The sequence below is a fragment of the Panthera leo genome, chromosome A1, assembly GCF_018350215.1.
Source record: "Panthera leo isolate Ple1 chromosome A1, P.leo_Ple1_pat1.1, whole genome shotgun sequence".
In the NCBI taxonomy this organism is placed as follows: Eukaryota; Metazoa; Chordata; class Mammalia; order Carnivora; family Felidae; genus Panthera; species Panthera leo.
The window spans coordinates 27,037,424-27,063,704 of record NC_056679.1 but is presented as its reverse complement, the minus strand read 5'-3'; the positions used below and the strand labels follow the sequence as shown (position 1 = coordinate 27,063,704).

Sequence of the window (26,281 nt, the reverse complement as noted above, 5' to 3'; positions counted from 1 at the left end):
TGCCTCCTCATATCTGGGCATATTAAAGAGGATCAAGGTGTTCCTGGGAGGATTAACCAACCCAAGAAGGAAAGCAGAAAAAATATTCTGAGCCAGCAGAGAGGAATTAAAACGAGTGGAAGCATCAGCGAATGGAAGAGGGGAAAGAGAGGACTGTAGCCCAACCTGGCCTCCCCATGAGTTTTAAAGTTGATCTCTTCTCAACTTCTGGCAGTAACAGAAGCAGTGACGGTGAACTCAAAGCTTTTAAAGAAGAAACAGGTGCGAGCCAAGGGACAATCCGTGTTCACAGATACTTGTAAGAGGGAAGAAGTCTTTTACGGGCTCTAAGTTAATCCCTTATGATAACGCGTGTGGCGCTGTCTTGGACAAAGTCTTTCCATAGCTAATAGGGAAGTGCGATGCCTTTTCAGAACACGTATTTGAGATAACACAAATGGCATGTCAAGCCATTTGGGGTAAAAGATATCTACCAATGAAAGTCAACGACAGCTAAGGAGAGATACGCAGATGGGCTTTCTTTTGATAAACTGCCCTACGTACTTGTTTTTAAGAGGACAATAATACTCAAGCCAGCAAACTTCCTTTCTTTAGTCCCTTCATGTGTTACTGGCGGCACTCCCTGACACGGGCATGATTTAAGGGGATACAGACAGCCTGGCGTGTAATAGCGAGGCTCTCTAAACGATGATGCTCAGAGTCTTCTTTTGTTTTCGTTTTCCATCGTGTTGGAAGATTTTGAGATCAGGAAATAAAATTTCAAAAAGTTTAGAGAAAAGCAAGGTAGAAGCTCATGGCCAGAGAATATCCAGGCAATATTACCAATCCCCATGTAGTCCTGGGCAAGAAACTTAAAAACTGGGGACTCAGCTGCTGAGTTTTCAGCTCTTCCAACTGATGATCATAACTTTGGAAAAGAAGCTGGGATATATAGGAAGGGAGCAGCTGGTCACACAGATGGTGTCAAGGCTCATGATCTGATATTCCGGATTTGGGCTGATGACACCCATGGCGGGGGCTCCTGGAAAGTGACAACACGGATCAGAGAAAACTGGGAAGAAGGCTTTAGGCAAACTCTTGACCACGAGAGAATTATTTGGAAACCTGAGGTTAGGTAGTAACACTATTCAGTGAAAACATAACCCAAGCCGTGTGCCAGATCATAGACAGGATATCAGAAACAGCATAGAGAGACGGATGGTAGTGGAAAAGGATGTCCCCAGCTGATGGTGGAAATCTGGTTTACATGGCTATTCTGGTGTCTCATGAGATGCCAAGAGATTTTTTTTTTAAGCTAAATTAAGTTTGGGGAAGCCCGCATGCTACATACTACTCTTTGAAAGTATACATTGGATACGAGCATAGTAAAGACTTTGAAGAAACTCACAAAGAAAGCAACCTACCTGTTTTATTTTATTTTAAGTTTATTTATTTTGAGAGAGAGAGGGGTGAAGAGGCAGAGACAGGGGAAAAGGCAGAGAGAGAGAATCCCAAGCAGGCTCCGCATGGCCTGCACGGAGCCCAACGTGGGGTGGGGCTTGACCTCGGGGACTGTGAGATCATGACCTGAGCCTGAACCAAGAGTTCAATGCTCAACTGACTGAGCCACCCAGGTGCTCTGCAACCCACCTGTTTTCATTTTTTTTTAAATGTTTATTCAATTTTTTTTGAGAGAGACAGAGTGTGAGTGGGGGAGGGGCAGAGAGAGAGAGAGGGAGACACAGAATCTGAAGAAGGCTCCAGGCTCCAAGTTGTCAGCACAGAGCCCGACACAGGGCTCAAACCAAGGAACCATGAGATCATGACCTGAGCCGAAGTCTGACACTTAACTGACTGAACCGCAATCTACCTATTTTAAACCCAGAGTTTGCCTTGGCTATTAGACCCCATAAATACTTATATGACATCCACTTTACCTAACAACCCCAGGGCACTGGTGTTCTAACAGATCAGTTTAGAAAACCTAGATCTCTATCAATGCACAAAGTGTTGAAATGCACAAAATTAAAAGTTCCACAAAACTAAAAGTAGGAGGAATAAAATAAACATGAAACAATAATATAAGGAGGTAAATATTATGCTATAGATAAACCAAGACATTGAAGTATGGGATTTAGGGCTGGAGTAAAACACCATAATGGTATATTTTAGATAAAAGAAACTGATTCAATATGATGATCTTAAGCAGCACATGATAGGAAGAAGGTAGCCAGGCAAGTTCATGAGCATGGGGCTGGAATCATGGTGGGAACACGGGGGGATGGTAGAGGGGAAGGAAACGGAAGAGCTGTAACTGTGGAAGCCACAATAACACATCAGAAAGGTGCAATGGGACAGTGGTGGGTGATCTGATCTTCCGGGAAAACTTTTTGATAAAAGCAGAGGATGTGAAAAATGTGTGCCTTCCTTCCTTTGCTGATAATTTTAATCTCTCAATAAACAGAAGTACTGGTGGAGAATGGGATTGGGTGTCAGTTCAGTTTTAACAAACATGGGAAGAGTAGTTGGTCATTTAGAAATATCAGAAATTGGGAGAAGGCCAAGTGCTTGTAAAATCCAGCCTCTCCATAATCCTGTCAGAGACATTTTAGAGGGGATTTCTTGGAAGGAAGCCTACACTAAATAATCTTTAAGCCCCTTCTGAGACAGTAAAGACTGCCTCTCACATTCCACAGGCACCCCGAAGAATTCCAGAGGCGGCTGCATGTGAACTGAGCAGGAAACAGCCGTCTGTGACTGCCTTGAAAGAAACAAACAGCATTACCCATGCAGTCCAGTAAAAAGAGCATAAGAGATGTCATATAAATACTCCATAGAGCTGGAAGGACTGAGACAATGTGGTGCTGGAATAAAGATAGATCAGGGGTACAGAACAGATACTTCAAACATGGGATAAAAATATGCATAAGAATGGAATGTTTGATAAAAGATAAAAAAGATAGGTAAAAAAGATAAAAGTAAGCCAATGGAGGCCCAGAAAACTGGGAATACATATCAACTTCTACGGTGGGACAAGCCTTTTCGTATTTAGAAATGGAATAAAGAACTCATAAAGGAAAAGTTAAACATATTTTTTAAAAAAAAACAACATTAAGAGGCAAAAAAACAGACTATATAAGTGTTTTTAGGAAATATGAATTCCAAAGATTAAAATGCTTAATAATAAATAACCAAATGTAAACCAAAAAGGTTTGAGCTCTGTGTGATAAATGGATACAGTATGAAAGTAATCTATTTACAAAAGAGGAAATACTAATAACAGAGGAGGTAAATAATTTACAAAGGGTAGATATAAAAAAAAATGAGGGCAAATCATAGGATGCCATCTTTACATATCAAATTAGCAAATAAATATTAAATACATACACATATTTTGGAAATTAATGGCCCAGCATTTAACAAGAAACTTTCAAATGTTCATTTCTTGTGATCTGCTAGTTTTACATACAGGAGTCTATCCAAGGACAGTAATTCTAACTGCTGAAAAGCTCTATGCATGGAAATGGTTCACATAATATTACCTGTTTTAAAAAATGAGCAACAAAGGAAGGAAGGAATAAGAGTTAATAGTTAATGAATGCTTTCTACGTGTAGGTGCTATGTGGTTATCGCATGTAAACTCTCATATTAAAATCTCGCAACAGTCCCATGAACTAGACATAATCACCATTTTACAAAAAAAGGTAACATGCTTCTCTATGTGCTTGAAGAGATTAAATTCTCCAAACAAACTTGCCTTCTAAGAGTGAAACAATGGAAACAGCCTAAATGTAAACACTAGGCTGGTTAAATAAATTGGAGGTGTTAATAAAAATACACACTAGAGTATTTAATGTGATGAAAATGTTTCCGTGGAAAAAAGACTGGAAGAAACTGCAGACACACTAAGTGAATAAAACAGAACCCGACCCTGAGAAAGTGTCAACAAACGGGGTCAGCGGGAGCCCCGAGGAACCACGTGAAGTACAGTTCACCTGGCAGAATGCAGAAATGACGAAGGGACACCCAGGAAGGCCCTGAGAGGCTCGAAAACAGTTGAAGCAGTCTGGCTAGTACAGGAGATAGAGAACGTAATGCAGGGCAGATACGGTAAATCTTCTATAATGAGCAGGGGCTGTAATTCTTTTCATGGTAAGTTGCCGGGAAAATCATAAATTGGTCATGGTTAAAATGTCACAAGACTCAAAATCATAAAGAAAAAATAATGAATTATTGAGGTTGTGGCTTAGTCTGGAAGTTACACAACATTTTCTGACACAAGTGGGAGGTGGAGACAAGAGCAATTTCTGCTAGATAAGCATTTCAATTAGGCAGTTGGGAAAATTTGGGTGGAAAAATGCAAATCTTTACTCTCGAGTTAGTAGATGGAAGTATCTGCCTGGGTAAGCTTTCGGGAAAAGGGGTCTGGATCAACGCATGTTCAGACCATAGAAAATGTCACTGCTTGGCCAAAATGAACAAAGCAGGAGACTATAGATGCTGGAGACGATGTGGAGAAACGGGAACCCTCTTGCACTTTTGGTGGGAATGCAAATTGGTGCAGCCGCTCTGGAAAACAGTGTGGAGGTTCCTCAGAAAATTAAAAATAGACCTACCCTATGACCCAGCAATAGCACTGCTAGGAATTTATCCAAGGGATACAGGAGTACTGATGCATAGGGGCACTTGTACCCCAATGTTTATAGCAGCACTCTCAACGATAGCCAAATTATGGAAAGAGCCTAAATGTCCATCAACTGATGAATGGATAAAGAAATTGTGGTTTATATACATAATGGAGTACTACGTGGCAATGAGAAAGAATGAAATATGGCCCTTTGCAGCAACATGGATGGAACTGGAGAGTGTGATGCTAAGTGAAATAAGCCATACAGAGAAAGACAGATACCATATGGTTTCACTCTTATGTGGATACTGAGAAACTTGACAGAAATCCATGGGGGAGAGGAAGGAAAAAAAAGAGGTTAGAGTGGAAGAGAGCCAAAGCATAAGAGACTCTTAAAAACTGAGAACAAACTGAGGGTTGATGGGGGGTGGGAGGGAGGGGAGGGTGGGTGATGGGTATTGAGGAGGGCACCTTTTGGGATGAGCACTGGGTGTTGTATGGAAACCAATTTGACAATAAATTTCGTATGTTGAAAAAAAAATTAAAAAAATGCAAAGACAGCATGTGACAAAAAAAAAAAAAAAAGAAAACGTCACTGCTGCACATATATACACAGCACGCACCAGACTAATCCTCAACTTAACGTGAGTTTTATACTTTGGAGAATTTCATAAATATCCTAAGAATACTGTTTTGTAACTCAGTATCTGACTCTCTTTTTTTCTGTCTCCCACTTGTCGCTGTCTCCTGTCTTCTCTCCTGTTCTTTCTTGTGATATTAAAAAAAAACCCTATGTATATATTCACATATATGCATGTGTGCATGTACATATATATACATATATATGTACAGGTACACACACACATAAAACTTACTGTAACTAGTTTAGAATTTCCTATCTATGGCCACTATTGAAAAACAATAAAAACAACAACAAAAACAAACAAATGCTTGGTCACCTCAGCACAAAATACACAGGTTTGTGGGGGTGGAAACTACCTCTCCAATGGCGACTGCTTTCTACTTGGTGCATACCATCTACCCTCAACTGACTTGACGGGCAAAAGTGAATTGTTCCTCTGACGTAACAATGACCATAACATAATAACTGACTGTCACCTCTCCATTGGAAATTCTGGGAGGGCAGGGACCATGCCTGGTTTGTTTATAGCTGGAGCACCCACACCAGGACAGTAACTCAATAAATGTTTGTTGAATGAACGAAGGAGCGAATGAGCGAATGAGTGGATACTGCAAGTTTTATGTATCTTTCCGGACAGCCCAAGTCCTAATCTTCTGAGAATATCTTCTCTTAGAGCCCCAGTGATTGACCCTTCTGGAAATTACTACATTATTGGCCTGTGTTACCACTTCGCACCTGATTCTACACATTATTCTAATTGCTGGGTTTTGTTGTTGTTGTTGTTGCTGTGCTTTGCAATTTAGGGAGACATGGTCCTCAGGAACACTTATGTATGTATATATCTATTCTCTTCCCTGGAGTATTTGTTCCACAGCACACGGAAAGTCCTCAATAAAGATGTATTAAATTAAATGATGAAATCTTTTAAACGGCCTTCTACTTGGGGACATTTCTAAACATTTTCCCTATTGAATGCATCGTATTATGATTCCAAAGAGTGACGGGAAAAATGTGGACTAGTGTCAGTTGAGTTGAATTTCTAGTTCTGCCACCGCAGTGCTGGAAAAGCCACCTGAATGCTGGCCCTCTGTTTCCCCGTCTTTGAAATGTGAACATTCATAAGCAAACAAACAATATCCACCTGCCTCAAAAAGACGACTGTGGAATCAGATGGCATAATGTAGGTGAAGGAGTTTTGCAAATTACAAAGCAAACGTTAGCTCTTCTATTTAGCAATTTAAAACATGAAATTGATATCGCAATGCCACAGATGATATATATTACACATGGCTTTTTCTGAGAATAGCTGTCGGGCAGGAGAGCAAGGTGATGAGGAAAAGAATCTCAAGCACAACCTGCCAGACAAATCCCAGTCATAAACATGCCCCATGTTGACTATGCTCAACACTTGCGTGTGGGTAGATTACTGGACACCTGTCACCAACACCCTTTGGTACTGCTGCGAAGTACCTTGAAACCCAAGCTTACCAGACACAAGCTGCTGTCCAGGCAACCCCACGGGAACCATGCCCAAGTTATTCATGGCGGTGGCCCAGGCTGTGGGATCGGTCACGGACATGTTGAGCTGGGTTGTGTCTATCGCTATACTCCCCAAACCATCAGCTGCTGCGGGGAAAAACAAACTGTGACTTCCAGTCAAAAGGCAAGAGTGTTTGTTTTAAAGGAGATCACATTGTTAGAGATGCGAGACTTCACTTAGCACATTCCCCAACCACGCGAAAATAAAGCACTGTAATCTACAGCAATGTTTTCTCCAGACGTAAACATAAAGGGTTTCCAAATACATTCCGGGAGGAAACTTAATGACATGTAGTTTGTGTTACACACAGCATGCCATTAAGGAAGCACTCCTGGAAAAAAAATGGAGGAACTGCTTCTTTCTCTTAGTGAGACAACATGAGTTAAGTTCTAAGGTGGAGAGGCAGAACAGGACCACTCCTTTGGTAAGGGGAAAAAAAAGTCAATTGGTTCAGTAGACTAAAAATAAACGCCATCATCTATTTCTGAGTAGAATTTTGGAGCAGGCACACCTTCCAGCTATTTAACAGAATTTTTAAAAACAGTCGCCAAGCAGCGACTCAGTTCGGTCCTAACTGAATTTATCAGGGTTACCTTGTAACATACTCTTTCCTTTCTAAGCTTTTTGTATCATTCCATTATGGAAATGCAGGTGTCTGCTTAAGATGACTCTTCCAAAATATTTCTTATAAGTTCAAGACTTTCGTCAAAACCAAATAAACAAATAAATAACATTAAAAACAAAGAGCACAGGGCCAGAAAAAAAAAACAAAAACTCAGCAAAACATGTGAAATTTGACTTAATGATTTTTGATGTATGCTAGTCCCATGGCCCGGTTTCTTTAAGGATTCCAGGTTCCCGGTTCAATGCCTATTTTCACGGCCAGGCAAGCTCTTCCCCTAAGAACTCACAACGCCTTGTTTGTGTCCTGGGCGGGCCACTGGCATTTACCTGCAGCCATCATCTGAGGAAGCTGCTGGGGACACCGGCTGATGCTTTCCACGCCACCTGCATCTACGACTGAACTATGAGCATCCTTGGGGGCAGGTGCGCTCTGATGGCTGAGTGCAGGTTCCCCACGGAGGTCATCGGATTCTGCAAAAGGGGAGAGGAGGGTGGTGAGAGATCACGACAGTTAGCTGAGGGAGCCTTTGAGGAAAACACTGTTGTCTGGGCAAAAACCAATGAACAACGAAGGACAACTTCCAGTCACAGACTGAGACTCAGGGAGGGGCTGCTTCCTGAGCCCCGGGCGGCCCAGCCGGTCCCTGCCTAGGTTTGCCCTGGGTGCGCTGGGCGGGCCAGCTGTCAGCTCACCTAGAGCCACGCTGCCTGAATAAGCAGCCCCTTGTGCAAGCGGCCAGGGCCTTCCTTGCCTCCTACTGAAGAGACTTCACAGACGGGGCTTATCAGCCCCGGCACAGCCTCTTCCACTCACTACACATCAATGGAGAGGGCAGACTCGGGGCTAAATATGATTTTCTTTAAGTTAAAAAATTAATTGATGTTGTTATTTTGGAAGACGGTCGTCTGTGAAATGTATTCGGGGAGGGGGGGGAATGGAGGGCAGAGGAAGAGAAAAGCAAGGAGCTATTCGCCGTGAAGCTGGTAAAGGAGTGCGCCCAGATTACAATAGCCAGCAGAGGCAGAGGGAAAGAATAGTGCGCCTCTCATAAAAGAAGATGGAGAGGATGTTGGGGCAGCAAAGAGACACAGTTGTTTCTTTTATTTCTATGAAGATAAATTGAACAGGCCACAGTTTGTTGGGTCTGGGTTTTCCCTAGCCTCACAGCGCACACGCACACACACGCACACACGCAAACACACAAACATCTATATGCACATATTTTTGTTAAACTTTCCAAAGCACCCTTCTAGTAAAAACAAATAATAAAGCATTAAATAAAGCTGCCAAGGAAAGGGTCCCTCTATAGCCCGCTATTTATAAAATAACCTTCCCCCCACCCTTAAAAATGCAAAAACATAGCATTCATACATACAGAGTGTTTTTCATGCACACGTATTTTAAGTGCACATTCGGCAGTTCAAAACTGAAAGGCAAAACATACCGCTTACGTGTGGGATCTGCGAAGTTTGAATTTTAAGTGGATTTGTTGTAACAGTTTAATGATTTCTTTTTATTTAGGTATAAACTTAGAAGTTTTTCTAACCCACGTTATTGGGTATTTTAGAATTAGATGTGACGGTCTGTTTGTGTGTGTCTAGTGCACACTTTATGAGTATAAGTTTAGTTCAAATGGAAGCTCAGATTTCAGTATTTCAAGGAATAGGTGGGTGATAGCAAATTGTTTCCATAGTCTCCACAAACACCTAGCCCTCGACCGGAGGGGCACATGAGATGGTGGGGAATATTTTCCAATAGCTTGTTGGCAGATGATACATCATCATTCAATAGAAAACGATTCCAACTTTGAGAGCAAACTGCACTCAAGACAAATGCTTTATACCTTGCAATGAAACTCACCTACCCATGGGGCGCCTGGGCGGCTCACTCAGTTTAAGTGTCCGACTTTGGCTCAAGTCATGATCTTGCAATTCATGGGTTTGAGCCCCCCACGTGGGATTCTGTGCTGCCAGCTCAGAGCCTGGAGCCTGCTTCGGATTCTGTGTCTCCCTCTCTCTCTGCCCTTCCCCCACTCATGCTCTGTTTCTCTCTCAAAAATAAACAAACATTAAAAAATTTTAAAAAACCCAAAAACTCTACTACTCAAATGAATTGAGACCTTGTTCACTTGTGGTGAATCAATTATTCACCACGGCAATGGATGCCATCAGACAACGTTCTCACCATAGAAAATGAACTCAGGAACAAATACATAACAGATCTAAATGTCTGCCCTTTGGCTACCCACACACCAGCCATATTTCTATGATGAAACCTCACAGCACTTTCCCCTGTCTACCTCCAACCAGTTCAGATCACCACAGCAGAGTCCGGCTAGACTGTTCATTCTTTTGCTCAAATGGCCATGGAGTAGAGTTGTTTCAGATCGTTGCAAGGTCACCATTTGTCTTACTTATCTCCCTAAATGAAGTTTAGTTGGCTGGCTTCCTTCCAGCCTGGGTTCTCTCCAAATGGGCATTAATCACAACTTTCTGTCCAACGAGTCTGCAGTTCTGGAATATTACATCAAAGAACATCCCTTTACTTTGTAGGCTTTACAACTGGTACCTGACCTGTCATGTTTCCTTGCCTTTTTGCAACAGTATTTTAGGGATGCCGTTAGCTTTCCATGGCTCTATAACTGTCTGTTCCAAAGGCAGTTTTCTCCTCAGTGATTATAGTGTCACATGGGGGCATCAAACGTCCCAGGGGCCCATAGTGCCCACCCACACTTTCATGCCTACCCTAAACTAATGCTGTTCCATTGGGAACAGTAATGAACTGTTACCGTGTCATACAACAAATAAAAAACAAACAAAAAAAGTCATTGCTTTGTTGGCAAGATGTAAGATGGAAACCTGAATTTATCCCCTAATGAGACTCTGTGACACTTAATTTATTACATGCCTTCAATCTACCAACCAATGGTTTCAATGTCATACAACTTCATGTAGCTGCCATGTACCTAGAATGGTGACTCCACAGTAAGTTGTATCACCTCTTAGGCATTTCCAAGAGTCTCAAGGAAGCCAGGCAATTTTTTAAAGAAATGTAAATTTCCTTGATGCTTGGAAGAAAGATGATATTTTAAATTAATTACTACCTAGTAATTTATGAATGGTTGCAAGAGTAATTTTTATACTCTCCTAACATCTATCGTTCCTATTGAATACCTGCCTCTTTACATGACTCAAAGCCATAATGCTTAATTTATCATTCAAATCCATTTCTCTGCCTTAGTTTTCTTATTTCTAAACTATAGAAAAGATTGATCATGTTAATGGTGTTTACTTACACACAGAGATGTGGGGAGTTAAAAAATTATAGCTAATAAAGCACTTGGAATATAGTAGATGCTAATTATTATTATTTTATTTGGAAGTGTAGTGTTTCTATGAAGGTACCCTGGGATCTCAGTGTTCTATGGGATAATTATGTAATTAATTCTAAAACAGCGAGTAACACTTGATATTTCTAAAAGTAAGCACTGCCCTAGTTTTCTATGCCACACCTAAATTGTAGCAGAATATTTCTTTATTTTCCACAAATCCTTTATAAAATAATACAATGTGAATTAAAAGATGTATGAATTTTCTTCTCTAGGCTATTCTTCTATTTATGCAACTATGAAAGCTTTCAAGAAACTGATGACTAATTGTGAAATTAGCAGTTTGAATTTACAGCTTTTAGTAAGACAAGATCATCACAAAACCAATCGGATGTACAAAATGCCAAGGTTAATAATACAGCACTGTCCAGGGTTCAGATGAAATCTAACCTGTTCTTTGTTAAGGTATATGCACGTGCAAAATCTCCTACCCAATTTCATAACTGTGCAACAAGATCGATTTATGCTCAGGATTTCACCGGGCTACGTCAACAGGGCAAATAATTTCTGAAACTCACCAAGCCTATGAAAATACTATTTTCCCCCATTCCTCCCTCAAAAGAAACAAACAAACAGACAAACAGCATAGCTTTTCTCACTGTAAATAACACAACTCTTGCTAACCCTGTCCAACTTTCACATGTTCCAAGGACACACACACATGCTATGAATAATAAAACCCATCTGTAACTGTCCACAAAGCATAGATTGCTATAAAATGGGGGTACAGATGAGTTAAGTATTGAAATTTTATTTTTTAAAATTTAACAGAATGATTTTGTTTGATGTTAAGTAAATAATATATACTTATATGTTATTTATATGTAATAATTATATATAATTATAGTATGTTTATACATTTATAAAATATATTTAAAACTATATATAAACTGTATGTGTATATATACACACACACACACATATGTTTTTCAAGTGAATTCAGTCATAGAAGAAAGGAAGGAAACTAAAAAGGAAAATAAAAAGAGAAAGAAGGAAATAACAAAGGAACAAAGGAATAAACTTCAGTTCCAGGGTCTAATTCCAAAGGCTGGAGGTTTGAAAACTAAAGAACACAAAAGGGGAAATTGTTGTTGGAAACTAGAACACAGACGAATTTAAAGTGCCAAAGAAAGACAATTTTTAAAAATGTTAGATCCTTCCAGATAAGCTTTTGGTGCACGTAACACGTCATTCTTCACGATCTAAGATTCCACACCTCCCTGGCAACCAATGTGGGGCCATCATCAGGTTACCGGGATGCTCCCCTTTTGTGAGGCTTCTTACAGCTGTTCTTTGAATGAGCTAAAATCTATAAATAACAGCATCTCCAGACCCATTAAACAGTACGTTAGTGTAATAAAGGCACATACATACATATATGCTAAAGAAGTGATATCATTGGAAGAAAGGAAAAATTTCCATTTGGCACGTACTACAGAGGAAAGAAAGCAGGTCTGGCCGTTTCTCAAACACAAAATATCATTAAGGATCTGAGCTTGCATCCTCCATTTTTTCCATTCTGTCTAGCAGCCAGTTTTAAAGTCATTCTTCCATGTTAGGGAGGAAACGGTTACTGAATGGATGATAAGGTTTTACCCAAGACATGTCTGTCTTTGAAAAACTCAACATCAAGAAAGAGAGAGAGACAGACAGTCAGAGGCAGAGACAGACAGAGAATATGAATGAGAGAGAAGGTTTCCTCTGAAATCATGAAATCAAACAAAATTACCAAATTTGCCAGAGACAACTCAACCAGCATGGGCATGAGAGGTAGATAAAGTCCTTGGACGCATTACATTTTTAAGTGTAGAGAAATGACAGAGGTAAAATTACTTTGTTTTCAGGAAATCGATTCTTTTAAAAAATATCACATTTTATATTTCTAAATTGAACAAAATAATAAAAGAGAAAGCTTGAGACCTTAGGGATAAAGTATTTCTTTTTCCGTTAAAGACAGAAAAGGAAATAGGACCAGATACTACTATGATAATATGTAATTTCAAAGTCTGTATATAGGCAAGTTTTAAAATACAGGAGCTTCCACACTTCGATTATTTCAGCTTTTCTGAGAAGGGCAATATTATACCTGAAGGCTGTTTATGAAACATGTAATGGGTCAACTCATACCTCCCATTGATGGATATCCATCAACCACATACACAATATGTTGTCAGACGTTGTTTTCTACCTTCCAAAATACATCTAGCATAGGGAAAGTTATCATTGCTGACTCTGCTGCTGAGTGAATTATTAAAGGAAGCAATCTCATCCATAAACATAGGCCTGGATCCATTAAAACGAGAAGAGTCTCACTTTCAGCAAAGCTTTTTCTAACGCCCTGAGGATTCAGGACAACCACACCCAGGTTCATAGAATATCAAGGTTCAAACCCTAGAGTTCCTTAATTCCAGCTTCCCCCAGATGTGGAAGTCCCCAAAATGTTACTGGCAGGAAACTGTTTCAGCCTTAACAGTTCACACATTCACCCTTCAGCTGAGCCCTTGTGGGGAAAATAAGCTCTTGAACTCTGCTTCTGCAACCATGTGTGGCCCTGAGAAAGGGACTCTTCTGTCCCCTGAACAGGGACATTGAGGCATAACTGCCAATCAAGTAAGTCTCAGACAAGTTTATGAAAGTAAATATGGACACATTAGAGAATTCGCATTTTCCCTCACCTGACAAGTTTGTTTTCTGTTTGCATTCTCTGTTCTCAAGTTCCCAAACAGTCCTACTGAAGAGACAAAGTAAATACAATGCTATAACTACACAGAAGCTTCGATTGAGATGGCAAAGATGTGGGCTGCAGAGAAAGAGCAACGCAGAGACCAGGGGAAAGAGTCCTTTTAGAAGACGGGTAACACCTCCGAAATAGACTTTAGGTAGATTTCAGGCTTCGAAGATACATTCCTCAAAAGCGTGAGGTCTATAAACCATGGACACTGCCAATGATCAAAGAACAATTTTTAATGCATGTATAGTGTAGGTCACATGCTGGTCTTTTTGGCCACACTTACACACAGAAAGCAATTTCTGTAAACATTATTATCTTCTTATATAAGGGAAAGCAGACAGTATCATTCTATAATTTGTGCTCTTTTGTACTCAGTTTTTTCATTACATACTCATTTTATACCTTGACCCAACCATGAAAAACATATTAAGCTACAAAGTGGAACATTTTAATTGTAGTGAGTGAATAACTGACCCTTAAATGGCTGCAAACTCTGGTAAATGAATGATCTGTTTTCAAAAAAAAAAAAAAAAAAAAAAGCTTGATTAGAGCTCTTTAATCTATGGAAATCTACCTGCAATAAAATCCAGATCAGATCCTGACCAGCCTGAGCCAGTTGCCCATCCTGTTTAACACTTCTCCTAGTAGGGTCACAAACAACGTGTTGGTTACTCTTTAAACTAATGTGCTCTTAATGATGCCTTTGCAACATGACGGATGAAGTATTACCCTGCAGTCATGATCGCCCCAGGTATTCCAGACTCAGCAGGGACACCCCGCCTCCAGTGGGGTGCCCTGGACCAGAGACCTTGTTTTCTGTTTCTCTAAATGACCACACACAGCCCTTGTTTATGGTCTAAAAGCAGTGAGTAGGATGGTGGGGGCCTTGGGTTCCTAGGGAGAGTCCTTTTCACTCCATGGGGAGTCATAGATGGTATGGTTACCTCGTGAAGGTGGGCTAGTTGGAGGAAATGAATGTGCAGCAAGATATCCAACTGGGAAGTTCTAGGTTGAGCAGGGAGCATTCTGGGGAAATGGGTCAAAGCTTGGGTGCCATTGGCAGTGTTCACCGAGATTCAAACGGAGGTGCTCAGAAAGAAGAAGGCCTTCTGGGCCCGAAGATATTCAGGTTCCCAAGACGAGAGGTTGGGGGGTGTACAGCAAGATGGGTCTAGCCTCTAGGGACATTCGTGACTCAGAATCTAATAGGAAGACTGTCTTAGTTCTTTCGTGGTGAAGGCTTTATGTTCTAACTGCTTTTGGAGGTCAGGATCATCCTCGGAGGTAAGGAATGACTGCACACAGTGATCTCAGCCAGGCTTCTGTGACACAGAAAGCTCCACGAAGGCTCTTGCCCCCAAAAGGGGGGCGGGATAGATGCCGATGGGAAGGTTCCAGTGCTGAAAACAAGGCTGAAGGTCCCTGAAAAATGCTGCTGCCACAGCTGTAATTCCATCCTTGCTCTCTATCTTGGTTACAGATTTCCATACAAGGGTATAAATGCGCTACCCTCCACTCTATCTTCTCCCATTAACACCCCTTCTCGCTGTCAGTAGGAGGAGATACGTGCCTCGTAAGAATGTCATACAGAAATCCTTCCGTACAAGGGGATGGCATTTGGAGGACTAAGATCCTCAAATAGAATCTTTTCTCCTACTCCAGCCTTCCAGATCAACGACTCATCTGCCCCGGGAAAGTAGCCTGTTTTTCTAACTGTGGCTGCGTTATCAGTTAGGCACTGAAGGTACAGGGTGCACAATAATCTTGGAGAGCTGAAAACGTTTCATGTCAACATACAGTAAAACATGCATCACCAAAACCAAGTACTTATTTAATGAAACACCTAGAAATTTTGTATTATGGCAACTTCTCTAATTATCAAATTTAATAGTCACACAGACATCATTAGAGTTGAAAATCACTCGCAAGTGGGGCTTTCTCATGTTGCAAAAAAACTCCTGAGTCTGCATAATCATGCAGAAATCAGAGCTGGTTTTAAATGAGAGGAATAACTTGTAGGCAGATAACTTCAAAAGCAGAATTATAGAAATCCTGTCCAAAAGTCCTATAGACAAAATCATACTGCATGCCAGATACATTGAGTACATTGAGTGTATTTTGTATGTTAAATGCAACGTGGGGTGAGGCCTCCAAAAGCAAAGCCGAGCGGCGGCCATTCGAGTCTGCAAAAGTTTTAAATGGCTGTTCGGAGACGTTGTCTCCTTCCTGCCTACTACGTGTGAGATAAACAAAGCTAAATTTTCCCTTTACGTTTGCCAACCTCAGTTCAGGATTAAACGCCATCCCGGTTACTTATTCACAGACGACTTACAAATTTATCGGGGGAAGGGAGGGGAGGGAGAAAAACTGACCCTAAAAAACAGATATGAGAGAAAAACATCTGGCCCGTGTTACTGAATGCAATTTCATGTTAGCTTAAAGTCATCATATTTACTTATGGTTTTATTATTTATAAAAAAGAAATTATGTGGAATGTGCTTTGTGGGAATTACAGAATATTGCGATTGCTACCACGGTTTATTATTTTCCCAGCAAGATGGCTTAAACCCAACCTAAACAAATATTTTAAATGAATCCCCACCAGCACTATCACATTCTTTTTCCCCTCTCTAGCCTTAATGAAAAAGATATCCTGCTCTTCAAGCTCTCTGATGTTCTTATTCGTGTGCAATTGTAAGTGTTACGGTTTATTATGAGATAATGTTTATTGTAAAATAATGACTCAGAAAATGCCCAGCACCCAGTGGTGGTAAAACAGCGCAGGGGATGTGAGGGCGTTTGAAAGTGGCAGCGGCTGCCAATGGCAAACATTCACCAGGCCTCGACCATTAATGCAATCAAAGTAATGACTTTATTACTTGCGTAATCAAGCAGACATGTGTTCACGTACTCGTCCAACATATCAACCTGCCACCATCTCTGCAACACAGAGAGTCTTGCTAATAACCTACAAACAAGGCAGGCACAGCAGAGACACATAATCACCATAAAACTAAATGCAGCGTCCTTTCCAGACTTCTCACGGTGTACCATCTCTGAATACGAAACTCTTCCTAACCAGAGACACCACCTTCATTCAGATACACTCCCCAAACCCTTGCTGCCGTTCTACCAGCCGACGCAACTGTCCTTTCTTTCCGGTAGGGCGATCTGCAGCGGTGGAATGCAACGACACGGTTCTTTGCCATCCGAGAGTAAACTCCAGTGTAGGTTAGGGAGATGGAAATAAATATTCCTGTAAGGACATACTTATTTTCAAGGTATTACTATGAGCACTAATATTTGTAATGAGTTCAAAAAGCAAAGTCTGTAAAGTCAAGGGAGGATGTCATTCCCTCAGCCCTTCCCCTAGAGGCACCAACTGGGAAAAAAGCTTATTATAGAACAGTCCCACACCTTTGATCTTATGAAATATCAACCACAACCTATGAGATAGGTATCATTAGCAACTTTCTAGAAGGATGAAAAGGTTCAGGAAGTTAAGACTTTGGATCATTTACCCAAGGTTGCAAAGCTAATGAATGGCAGAACCCCAAGATTTAGTTTGTTTTCGCCCGGGCCTATGTTGTTATAGATTTGGAGAACTGAGGTTTTCCCCAACAAAGAGCCAGACTAGGAATCCCTCCTTGGTTTGACCGACTTGGTTTGACAGAGAAGTCTGGGATAAAGGGTTACTTCCATCACCCGGGGACACAGTCACTCAGCAGATCTTTATTAAATACTTGCTGAATGAAGGCAATGTGCTTGAGATCAGGAATGTAATGGTGAGCAAGACACAGACCCAGTCTTCAAAGAGTCTGCAAATTAAAAAAAGCATTAGCTTGCAGTAGCGTCGCAAACTAGATACTTTTAGGAGCTTGCCTATCATAAGAAAACAACAACAATTAGATTCTGGATACAACTGTCCATTAGTGTATTGCTAGGCTTACAATAAGGAAGGACGCTCACTAAGATTCCTCCCTTCACCCCTTCGGCCCTCTGCCGACCCCCACAAAAAAGGCAGGTAGGCTAAAACCAGGAATTGCTATGAGCAGTAGGTAAACATGAAGCCAGAGTTGCTCAAAGGGAAAATGCCAGGACCAGCATTGTGCCAGGACCAGGAGACCTTGCTATGCAAGGTAGAGCCATAGTCTGAGGATCCGCTGGTAATCAAGACCTGGAAGCTCTGTTGTCTTTGCATGGCTCTTCCCCAGTCCCCAGCAGCCATGTTGACCTCTGTACTTTAGTGACAAAAGTAGGCTCAAATGTGAACAAATCAGAAATCACTGCTGGAAAACATCTCAAAGCCAATGCTTTATTGAGAAGCACATTTTTCCTAAAGTCAGAATGTTAACTGTGCATTTAGAGAAAAGGCGAATGGGGCACAGACACCTAAGATGTCTACCTACAGTTGATGTGTAGCCTTAGAGGTTAGGTTTCACCTGTGAGTAAGTCTCACAGATGTCTTGGCTCAAACTGGGCTTAACTTTGTCAAAATGCATATATTGAGGGTAAATCTGTGATCTGAGCTGAGGATTTGGTGCAAGCATCGTCACCACCAAAGATGCCCAGAACGGTTACCCCTGTGTGGGTAGCTCCTATGTGTAATTTCCAACCCACCATGATTTTACTACCTAACGAAATACAATACTGACAGATAAGGATAGCAAGATGGAGAGGCTGGTCATGGCCATCTGAACTGGACGGCTGGGAGGTAAAGGAGGGTTACTATTCCTTTCCTTACCCCTTTGTGCCCACACCTCCTCTCGCCCTACTTCTCTTACCTCTACCTGACATGGTGTCTCTAACACAGGCCATACAGTGGCAGCTGGTGACAAGGCAGGCCAGGGGTTCAACTGTCCACCATGAACAAGAGCTACAGAAGCAGGAAGTGAAGGTCCTGCGTAGCTGGGTAAAGCCATGAGCTGAGTCAACCAGAAATCCCAACTTCTAATCCCTGGTCCCAGGGATCACCAACATATTGGAGGCGCTGGAGGCCCGAGGACCTATGTTATTGTGAGACATACGCTTGAATCAAAGTCCCGCCATGGACTTATCATCATCATCCTCATCATCATCCTCATCATCACCCTTGTGGCAGTTAACTTTTCAGCTCAGTAAGGACAGACCGCACCCCTGAGAACCCAGCTGGGGACTTCCCTCTTGCTCTGGCCTCTCCTGGAAAACTACACAGGGTAGCATCATAGCAAAGCTCCTGCCACAAGTTCCCTGGGGTCCGTTCCCTGAGCTTTCCCACCTTATGCCTTCAGTTCTCATCTAGCGAGTTATTTCAGGGGCTAACACGTAATGTCCTTCGGAAGAGCTGGAAGAAAGGACTCCTCACTGGCAACGCTGTCAGATATTTTGGTAGTTAAAATCCAGATGCCTTCAAGGCAGATTCTCATAAAGGAATTCTCTTGATTTCAAAACAGCAGCAGAAACTCCACCAAGGGCAGCTTTGTGAACATGTCTTCACATCTGCTATTCCCACCTCCCCCCACCGAAAAGTGCATATCCTGGTCTTTCTGTTTTTTTTCTACCAGTATTTTGGTTTTAATTCATTGCTGGTTCACGTGACACCAGAATAATAAATTAGGTGGCTTGACTCTGTATGTGGTAGCGGCTTGGCAGTAACATTGCCGTTTTGGTCTGTAAATTCCTGTGGTCCAGCAGATCAAACGGTGGGAAAAACTTGTAGTGGCATCTTAAACATTTTTTTAACATTTATTTATTTTTGAGAGACAGAGCACGAGTGGGGGAGGGGCAAAGAGAGAGGGAGACAGAATCTGAAGCAGGCTCCGGGCTCTGAGCTGCCAGCAGAGTCCGACGAGGGACTCGAACTCATGAACCGTGAGATCATGGCCTGAGCCGAAGTCGGACGCTTAACTGGCCGAGCCACCCAGGTGCCCCAAACTTGTAGTGGCATCTTAATGTCCTAATCCAATAAAGGAAATTCAGAACGATGGCTGACAACGGCAGGGAACTTTTGGATATGTTATCTGTTGTTAGAACACACACCTGGGAACCAAGCAGATGACCAGGCCATTTTAAGAAGGGCGGGAAAATTAAAGAGAAAATGTGAGTTAATACTGAAAAGGCAACGCAGGATAAAATAAAGGGTACAGTTGTGTTCTTCCCGTCAGAGCTGAATGGAGCACAAATTGTTTCTGAATTTGCAAGCTCCTTGCTGAGTTGAATTGCCAAAATAAGTTCACGTGAGGAGAAAAGGTGACTTCTAAGATAACACAATGGTTGTAAATATAAGTGAAATCCAGAAAAGTACATTTCCTCCATCCCATGTGATCACGGTTCTGTTATATGCAGTCAGGTATCCTTATTTTATACTCTCCTCTAGTATTCTTGTACTTGTATATTCTTGATCCAAATCAATGAAAGCTTATAAAGTATAAACCAACAGGGCCTCAACACGGAGGCTAACCAAAGCATTGCCTGCCTTATCCATTGCCTCCAACAGCACGCACCATGTTAACAAGTGGTTGTGTGTGGGACTTAGGTCTTGCCAATGTGGGTGGAGAGGTGTTCACCGATAGCAAGCTGCTGACTCTTCAGTTTCCTCCCTTTATCTGAAACAATCGCCCAGCTATTAGTTAATAGCACATTGGAAGTTTGCTGAGAGGGAGAGGTTGAAGTTAACAGAAGACTGTTTGCCCCTGTCCTTTTACTTTCATAAACCGAAACAAAGTCCGGAATCTCGGCATCTTTGGTCAGGAGGTTTTTCTATTTATATTCATAATTTCTTTCTTTCCTTTCTTGTTTCTTGTTTTTCCTTTTCCTCGGAGATATGGGTGTTTTAAAATTCTGATCAGAATTGGCAGTGGGAAAAGAGCTGGGGAAATAATGATACTCTAGTATTTCTGTGACACATTCACAAACCCTATGAATTTTTAACGAAGGAACAATGTCCACAATTAGATTTGAAATGAGGTTTTCTTTGTAGGCACGCTTATGGTAAGTGGAGTGTGAGTGGATTTTACTTTATATTCAGTAAACGATACCAAATGCAAAAAACACCGCGATTTAATAGAAAATAAAAGCAAATTGTTGATTGTTCACAGGTCTTTTTTTCTTCTCCTAGATTTACAGAAGTGTGGCAGTTTTTAAAACTGTATTTCATTTTATTTAAACACCAATGAACTTGATGGCACAGAAAAAGTCATGACCTAATGCTGCTGTCCTTTTGTTATTGTATGGAGAAGTTTTTATTTGTCTGATTTGTTTTAAACTGTCAAAAAATTTTTTCTAAAACTTTGGGGAGAAAGGTATTACGCTTCCCCATTTACAAACTAATCATGTCAAATGAATATTAAAAAAATTAAGAGCGTAGAACATAAGGAAATAGACTGGGGTGATGGCTACTTAATTTGCATCTTGAGGCTAAAGCTTAACTCTTGTCTTCCTATGACTCAGGTTTCTAGCATCACAGAAACATACACAAACAGCTTCTATCACTGTTGGATGACATGCAAGGTGCTTCAGAATCTGCCTTCTGGTCACCTCTGCGAGCCCATTTCCTACAGTGTCCCTTCTCTTGGGGCCCCCAGGACACAGACCTCGCTTACTTTTCTTGAGCCTTCCAAGCTGGATGCTCTCTCAGTGACGGCGTGCCTGTGGTTCCTCCAGATGCCTGCACAACCACCTGCTCTCTCCCTTTAGTCCCCTCTCTGCTGAAATGTCACCCTCTGCAGACAGGCCTTCCCTGACCTACCTAAAACCAGTTCTTCCCTCCTTCTACCGGCCTTCTTTTTTTTTATCCTCTACAGGATTTCTCAGCAACTGAGGTTATAGTACATGATTATGTCTTGATCAGTTGGTCTTCCGTAAGGGCAGGCTGACTTAAAAAAAAAAAATTGTTTTGGGCGCCTGGGGGTATAAGTCAGTTGAGCGTCCAACTCTTGATTTCGATTTCATCTCTGGTTGTGATCCCAGGGTCGTGGGACCGAGCCCTGTGTTGGGCTCTGCACTTGAGCGTGGTGCCTGCTTGAGGTTCTCTCTCTCTCTCTCTCTCTCTCTCTCTCTCACTCTCTCTGCCCCTTTCCCTGTTTATACTCTCACTTTCTTACAAAAAAGAAAAGAAAAGAAAAAAGAAAAAAAGGCACCTGGGTGGCTCAGCTGGTTAAGCGTTCGAATCCCACTCAGGTCATGATCTCACAGCTCAGGAGTTTGAGCATCGGGCTCTGTACTGACAGCTCAGAGCCTGGAGCTTTCTCCAGATTCTGCCTCTCTCTCCCTGTCTCCGTCCGTCTCAAAAATAAATAAACATGAAAACAAATTTTTTTTTAAAGTTATGCTTTTTCTGCTAAGTCTCTGTCAGCCAATATAGTGCCTGGTACACGGGAGACACGCATCTTCCTTTCCCCCTACACAAATTCACTTAATAAATGTTACGAATGTGTTTGTGTACACACACACACACACACACACACACACACACGTGCGTGCGCGTGCACCGTATTAACAATGTCTCTTATTTTCTGTGTTTCCTGATGCTTTGATGTCTACAGCCTTGCTGGTAGTGGAGGGACTGTCCCCTTCCGGGGCTAGCCAATTCCTAGAGACAGCAAACAACCCACCCGAAAGCACAGTCTTCAAATGCGAACCTACCAAACCAGAGCTCCCGTACTCAAGCGTCTCCTTTTGCGAGGGGCTCACACACCATACCGCTCCCCCCACCCCTGCCCTAATCACCCCAGGGCCAGGGTCCAGACAACTAGAGCTGAGCTAACCTCTGTACCCCAGGGCTTGCCGTAATTAATTCACACTAGTCAATCCCAAACCTGTTTACGCCGCTTCACTCATTCCTTCCCTCAGAAACCACCAGAAAGCCTCTGGCTCCCTCAGCCTCCTGACTGATCTTGGTGACCCTGCTGTGTGGCCCAAGGGCTGTGTAGCATGCTCTCGAGGAGCCGTGAGGAACAAAATACCTTTTCACTGTAATCTTCTTGGCGTCACCAAACCTAAATAATGGCAAAGCCTACATTTTCTTTCTTTACTTACTTATTTATTTTTAAGCTTACTTATTTATTTTGAGGGGGGGCGGTGAGGGGCAGAGAGAGAGAGGGAGACAGAAAGAATCCCCAGCAGCCTCCACGCGGTCAGCACAGGGCCTGGCGTGTGGCTCGAGCTCGTGAACCATGAGATCATGACCTGAGCCGAGATCAAGAGTCCGACGCTTAACCAACGGAGCCCCCCAGGTGCCCCTAAAACCTACGTCTTACACATACGAATTCACTGAATGCCTCAAACAAGTCAAGTTCACCGCATCATCAAGGAAAATGACAAAGCCATCACCAGGAGTCATGACTGCCCTGGGCTCATTGAGACATAAAATGACGGTGATGTTTTAAAGATTTGTATGCAATTTAGCTCTCATCTTGGCTCTGAGATTAATTTATGACTTGTTTTAGTGGTCATTGTCGTTGGCTGCTACTTTGACCTTCAAGCTTTTTGTTTTATTCGTTTTGTTTTGTTTTAGATCTAAACGCCATTATTAACTCAAGGGAACAGCCTCCTGCCTTGTACTTTTTGCCAGAGACAAATAATTAATGCTAGACACCGAATACCAATACATTGTCAATAAAGCACACACGAGTTTATTGCCTTCGAATTCAAGGAAATAATAAGTCCTCCCCATAATTTGCTGAATTATAACAAGCTTAAAAGTAGCAAGGACACGTTTCCATGACTTGAAGCACTCAGTCAGCTTTTTGATGAATGTTAGGACACAGCTGCTCTCTTTTCGTTCCAGAAAAATGTAGTTCACGTTGTTCCGTGGCCCACTGGTCAGGTGCCTTGATGGCCTCTGCTGGAACACACCTCAGGCGGGGCTAAGCGGGGGCCTGATCGGCGTGTCAGCCGTAGAAACTGATCCTGGGCAACTGACCTTTGAGTCACCCTCGCAGTGAGCTCAGAGGAATGTGCTGGGTGGTTACCCGTTACTTGCCCCTGGTCGGGAGGAAAGCCTGAGGCTGGAGTCTTTAGCACTGTAGGGATAGGCCAGAAAGGCGGAAAGACAGCCACAGGAATGGCAAAGGGAGCTTCTAGAATGAACTGAAGGGAGCCTAAGACCTGTCAGTTGCTGTCTTTGGCAGGAGGGCCCTCACTGGGATCTGATAGCCAGGGAAGCTTGCTCTCTGAGGGGAAAACCGCCACGGACCCTCCCGTCTACGCAGCTGTGTGCATGCGATCAAACTCATGCCTCCTGTACTTAGGTTACACAGCTCTGTCCAGCCCCGGCCGCCCTGCTGACACCCACATACTCCCTAATAGAAACACCTGACCCTGCTTAAGGCGTGAGTAATAATAAGAGAATAATTTTCAGAAAACTTCAAAAAGGCCTTAAGACTGTGTTCACGCTCTCCAAAAACGTGCCCTCCAAATACATGCAAGGATTAGGAATTTACATCAAGGGAGACAGGAGTGCTCTCTCTAGGGCATCAGCTTTCCTTTCTCACCGGCAGCGCACTGTGCCTCCTACATGCTGTCACTCAGGGTTGCGGCCCAGAGAACGATGTACTTCCTTTTCTTCTCTATGCATCCTTCCTTCCAGACAAACATCAAGGCCCACCTCCTCCATGAAACCTTACAAGACCAGCTCTCTTTTTTTAAGGAAGTGTATTCATTTATTTTGAGAGAAAGAGAGAGAGAGAGAGAGAGAGTAAGAGAATTCCAAGTAGACTCCACACTGTCAGTGCAGAGCCCAACACGGGGCTCTATCTCATGAACCATGAAATCGTGACCCGGGCCGAAATCAAGAGTTGGAGGCTTAACCACCTAAGTCGCCTGCGTGCCCCACAAGATCAATTCTTTATGATTGCTTGTTCCCTCCAACTCAAGGATGGTATGTCTGGGGGATTTAATGGGAGATGTGAAAACCATTATTTTAGTTTTTAATAGTTATGTTTACTTTTAGCCACCTTAAATTGAGGTTTTGGTGGATTAAAAAAAAATGGTCAAATATTGGAAGTTTCACCTAGTTCGATCTAATCCGTGTCAGGAAAAAAATGTATTAGAAGAAAACCATGGGACTTTGCTGATATGGCTACTTAGGAAGAGGCTAAAATGGATACTTTACGGAGTCATGTATAAATCAGTATGTAAACAAATGTTCTGATGGTACAGATGTGGCAAAAAAAAAAAAAAAACACTGGTGTCCACTGTCCAACTGCAAAACCGGATTTTGACAACCAGTGCTCTCTGTGCCTCTCTGGCCATTTCACAAGCCCCAATTTTTTGTGGTTATTTTCTCTGTGGGTCTACGTGTTTGTGTTTTCTCTCCAATGTGTTTCCCAGATGTTTAAAGGCAGGGAGTAATCTGAATGATCGACCTCTTAGCATAGTACCTTGTACACAGCAGACAGACCTCTGCTACGGGTTTGTTTGGTCACTTAGCATGATCTCACCAGGAAACACCATTTGTTTTCCTTTTTTTAAGTAGGCGCTACGCTCCACATGGGGCTCAAACTGACGGCTCTGAGATCAAGAGTCCCACGCTTCACTGACTGAGCCAGCCAGGTGCCCTGTTTTTCTTTCTCGTTAGTCTAACTCTGGAAACCAATGGGCCATATTGTTCTGGCCAGAAAGCTTTGGACCCGTGGCAATTTCAAACTCGGGACTTTTAGCAGCTTTGCACGTTAGAAACTACCAAGATGCATTAAGAGGCAGGGTGGTCTTCTGGACAGAACATGGCCCGACCATCTGGACTTACTCCACTTAGCAACAGAATATGCATAGCTTTCTCTGCTTCCCAATCCCAAGGCAATGCCACAAACAGGTGGGAGACGAGAGACTAAGGGAAGCCACCTCCCCCTATGATAGGCTCTTGGCACCTGTCCTCTCTGCTCAGCTACCAACCACTGCAACCAGCATCAAATTCAGTTAAATACCGTCCTTTAAAAAAGGACGCTTCAGTCTTTTGAAATGTGTGGGGATAATTATGACTCACATGTTTCAAAACATTAACTAATGTCACTTGTACAACCTATATACTTCACTTCTTTTTAAAAACACACAAAATATTACATGCAATTGGTATTCTGAAAGGTCTTGTAACATATGCTTCTTTCTAATACAGTGGTTAAGGAAAATTTGTGCCTACTAACCACTCTTATTTCCATTTACAAAATGCTATGTCTCCATAATACCTAGGAGGTCAGTCATTAGAGGTTGCAACAATATTTAAAAAAAAATTATTATAGAAATGTGTGGTGCAGTCTCTAGATGCTGCAACCAATGATTACTGTAGAAATGTGCGGTGCGGAGAGAGGAAAGAGGAAAGATGTTACTTTTATCTGGAGGGTTAAGAAAGTACGAGAGAGAAGAAAACTACAGGCTGAGTCTTGAGGGATAAAAAATACCTCGATAGGAAGAGAGAGGGGGAAAAGCGGCAGCTCAAGAAGGAAACGATAAACCCAAATGTGTGAAATCAAGAGTTGGTGGAGGCCACTGAGCGGACGAGCTGCGTCTCTCCTCACGACCTTACATTTAAGTGGAGTTATTCAGATGCTCTTGGTTTCCATATCTGTGTAATGACAATGATAGTTTGTATGCCCTAAAATGTTGCTTGGAGAAAGATGTCGAGGAAGTTACATTCATGCTTCCTAAGTAAAATGTTTTCCTACATAAAGATGCTAGTTTATCAACTAGAAAACTAAAGTAAGTTTTGTAAAAGAGTAAAGAAATCAGGAAGGTCTTGAGAATATAAATACACATTTACTCACCAACTCATGAA

At 42.1% G+C, this 26,281-nt stretch overlaps 1 protein-coding gene across 2 annotated transcripts in view; it reads right to left on the bottom strand.

Annotated features, from left to right (window-relative positions):
* Positions 1-26,281, bottom strand: part of ENOX1 (ecto-NOX disulfide-thiol exchanger 1) — a 271,832-nt gene that overhangs the window by 200,157 nt on the left and 45,394 nt on the right. For both annotated transcript variants that reach the window (XM_042924563.1, XM_042924649.1), the window contains exons 3-4: positions 7,741-7,884; positions 6,738-6,875 (exon numbers count right to left, since the gene is read on the bottom strand). In XM_042924563.1, the coding sequence (XP_042780497.1) occupies positions 6,738-6,875; positions 7,741-7,884 (282 nt within the window). The remainder of the gene's footprint in view (positions 1-6,737; positions 6,876-7,740; positions 7,885-26,281) is intronic.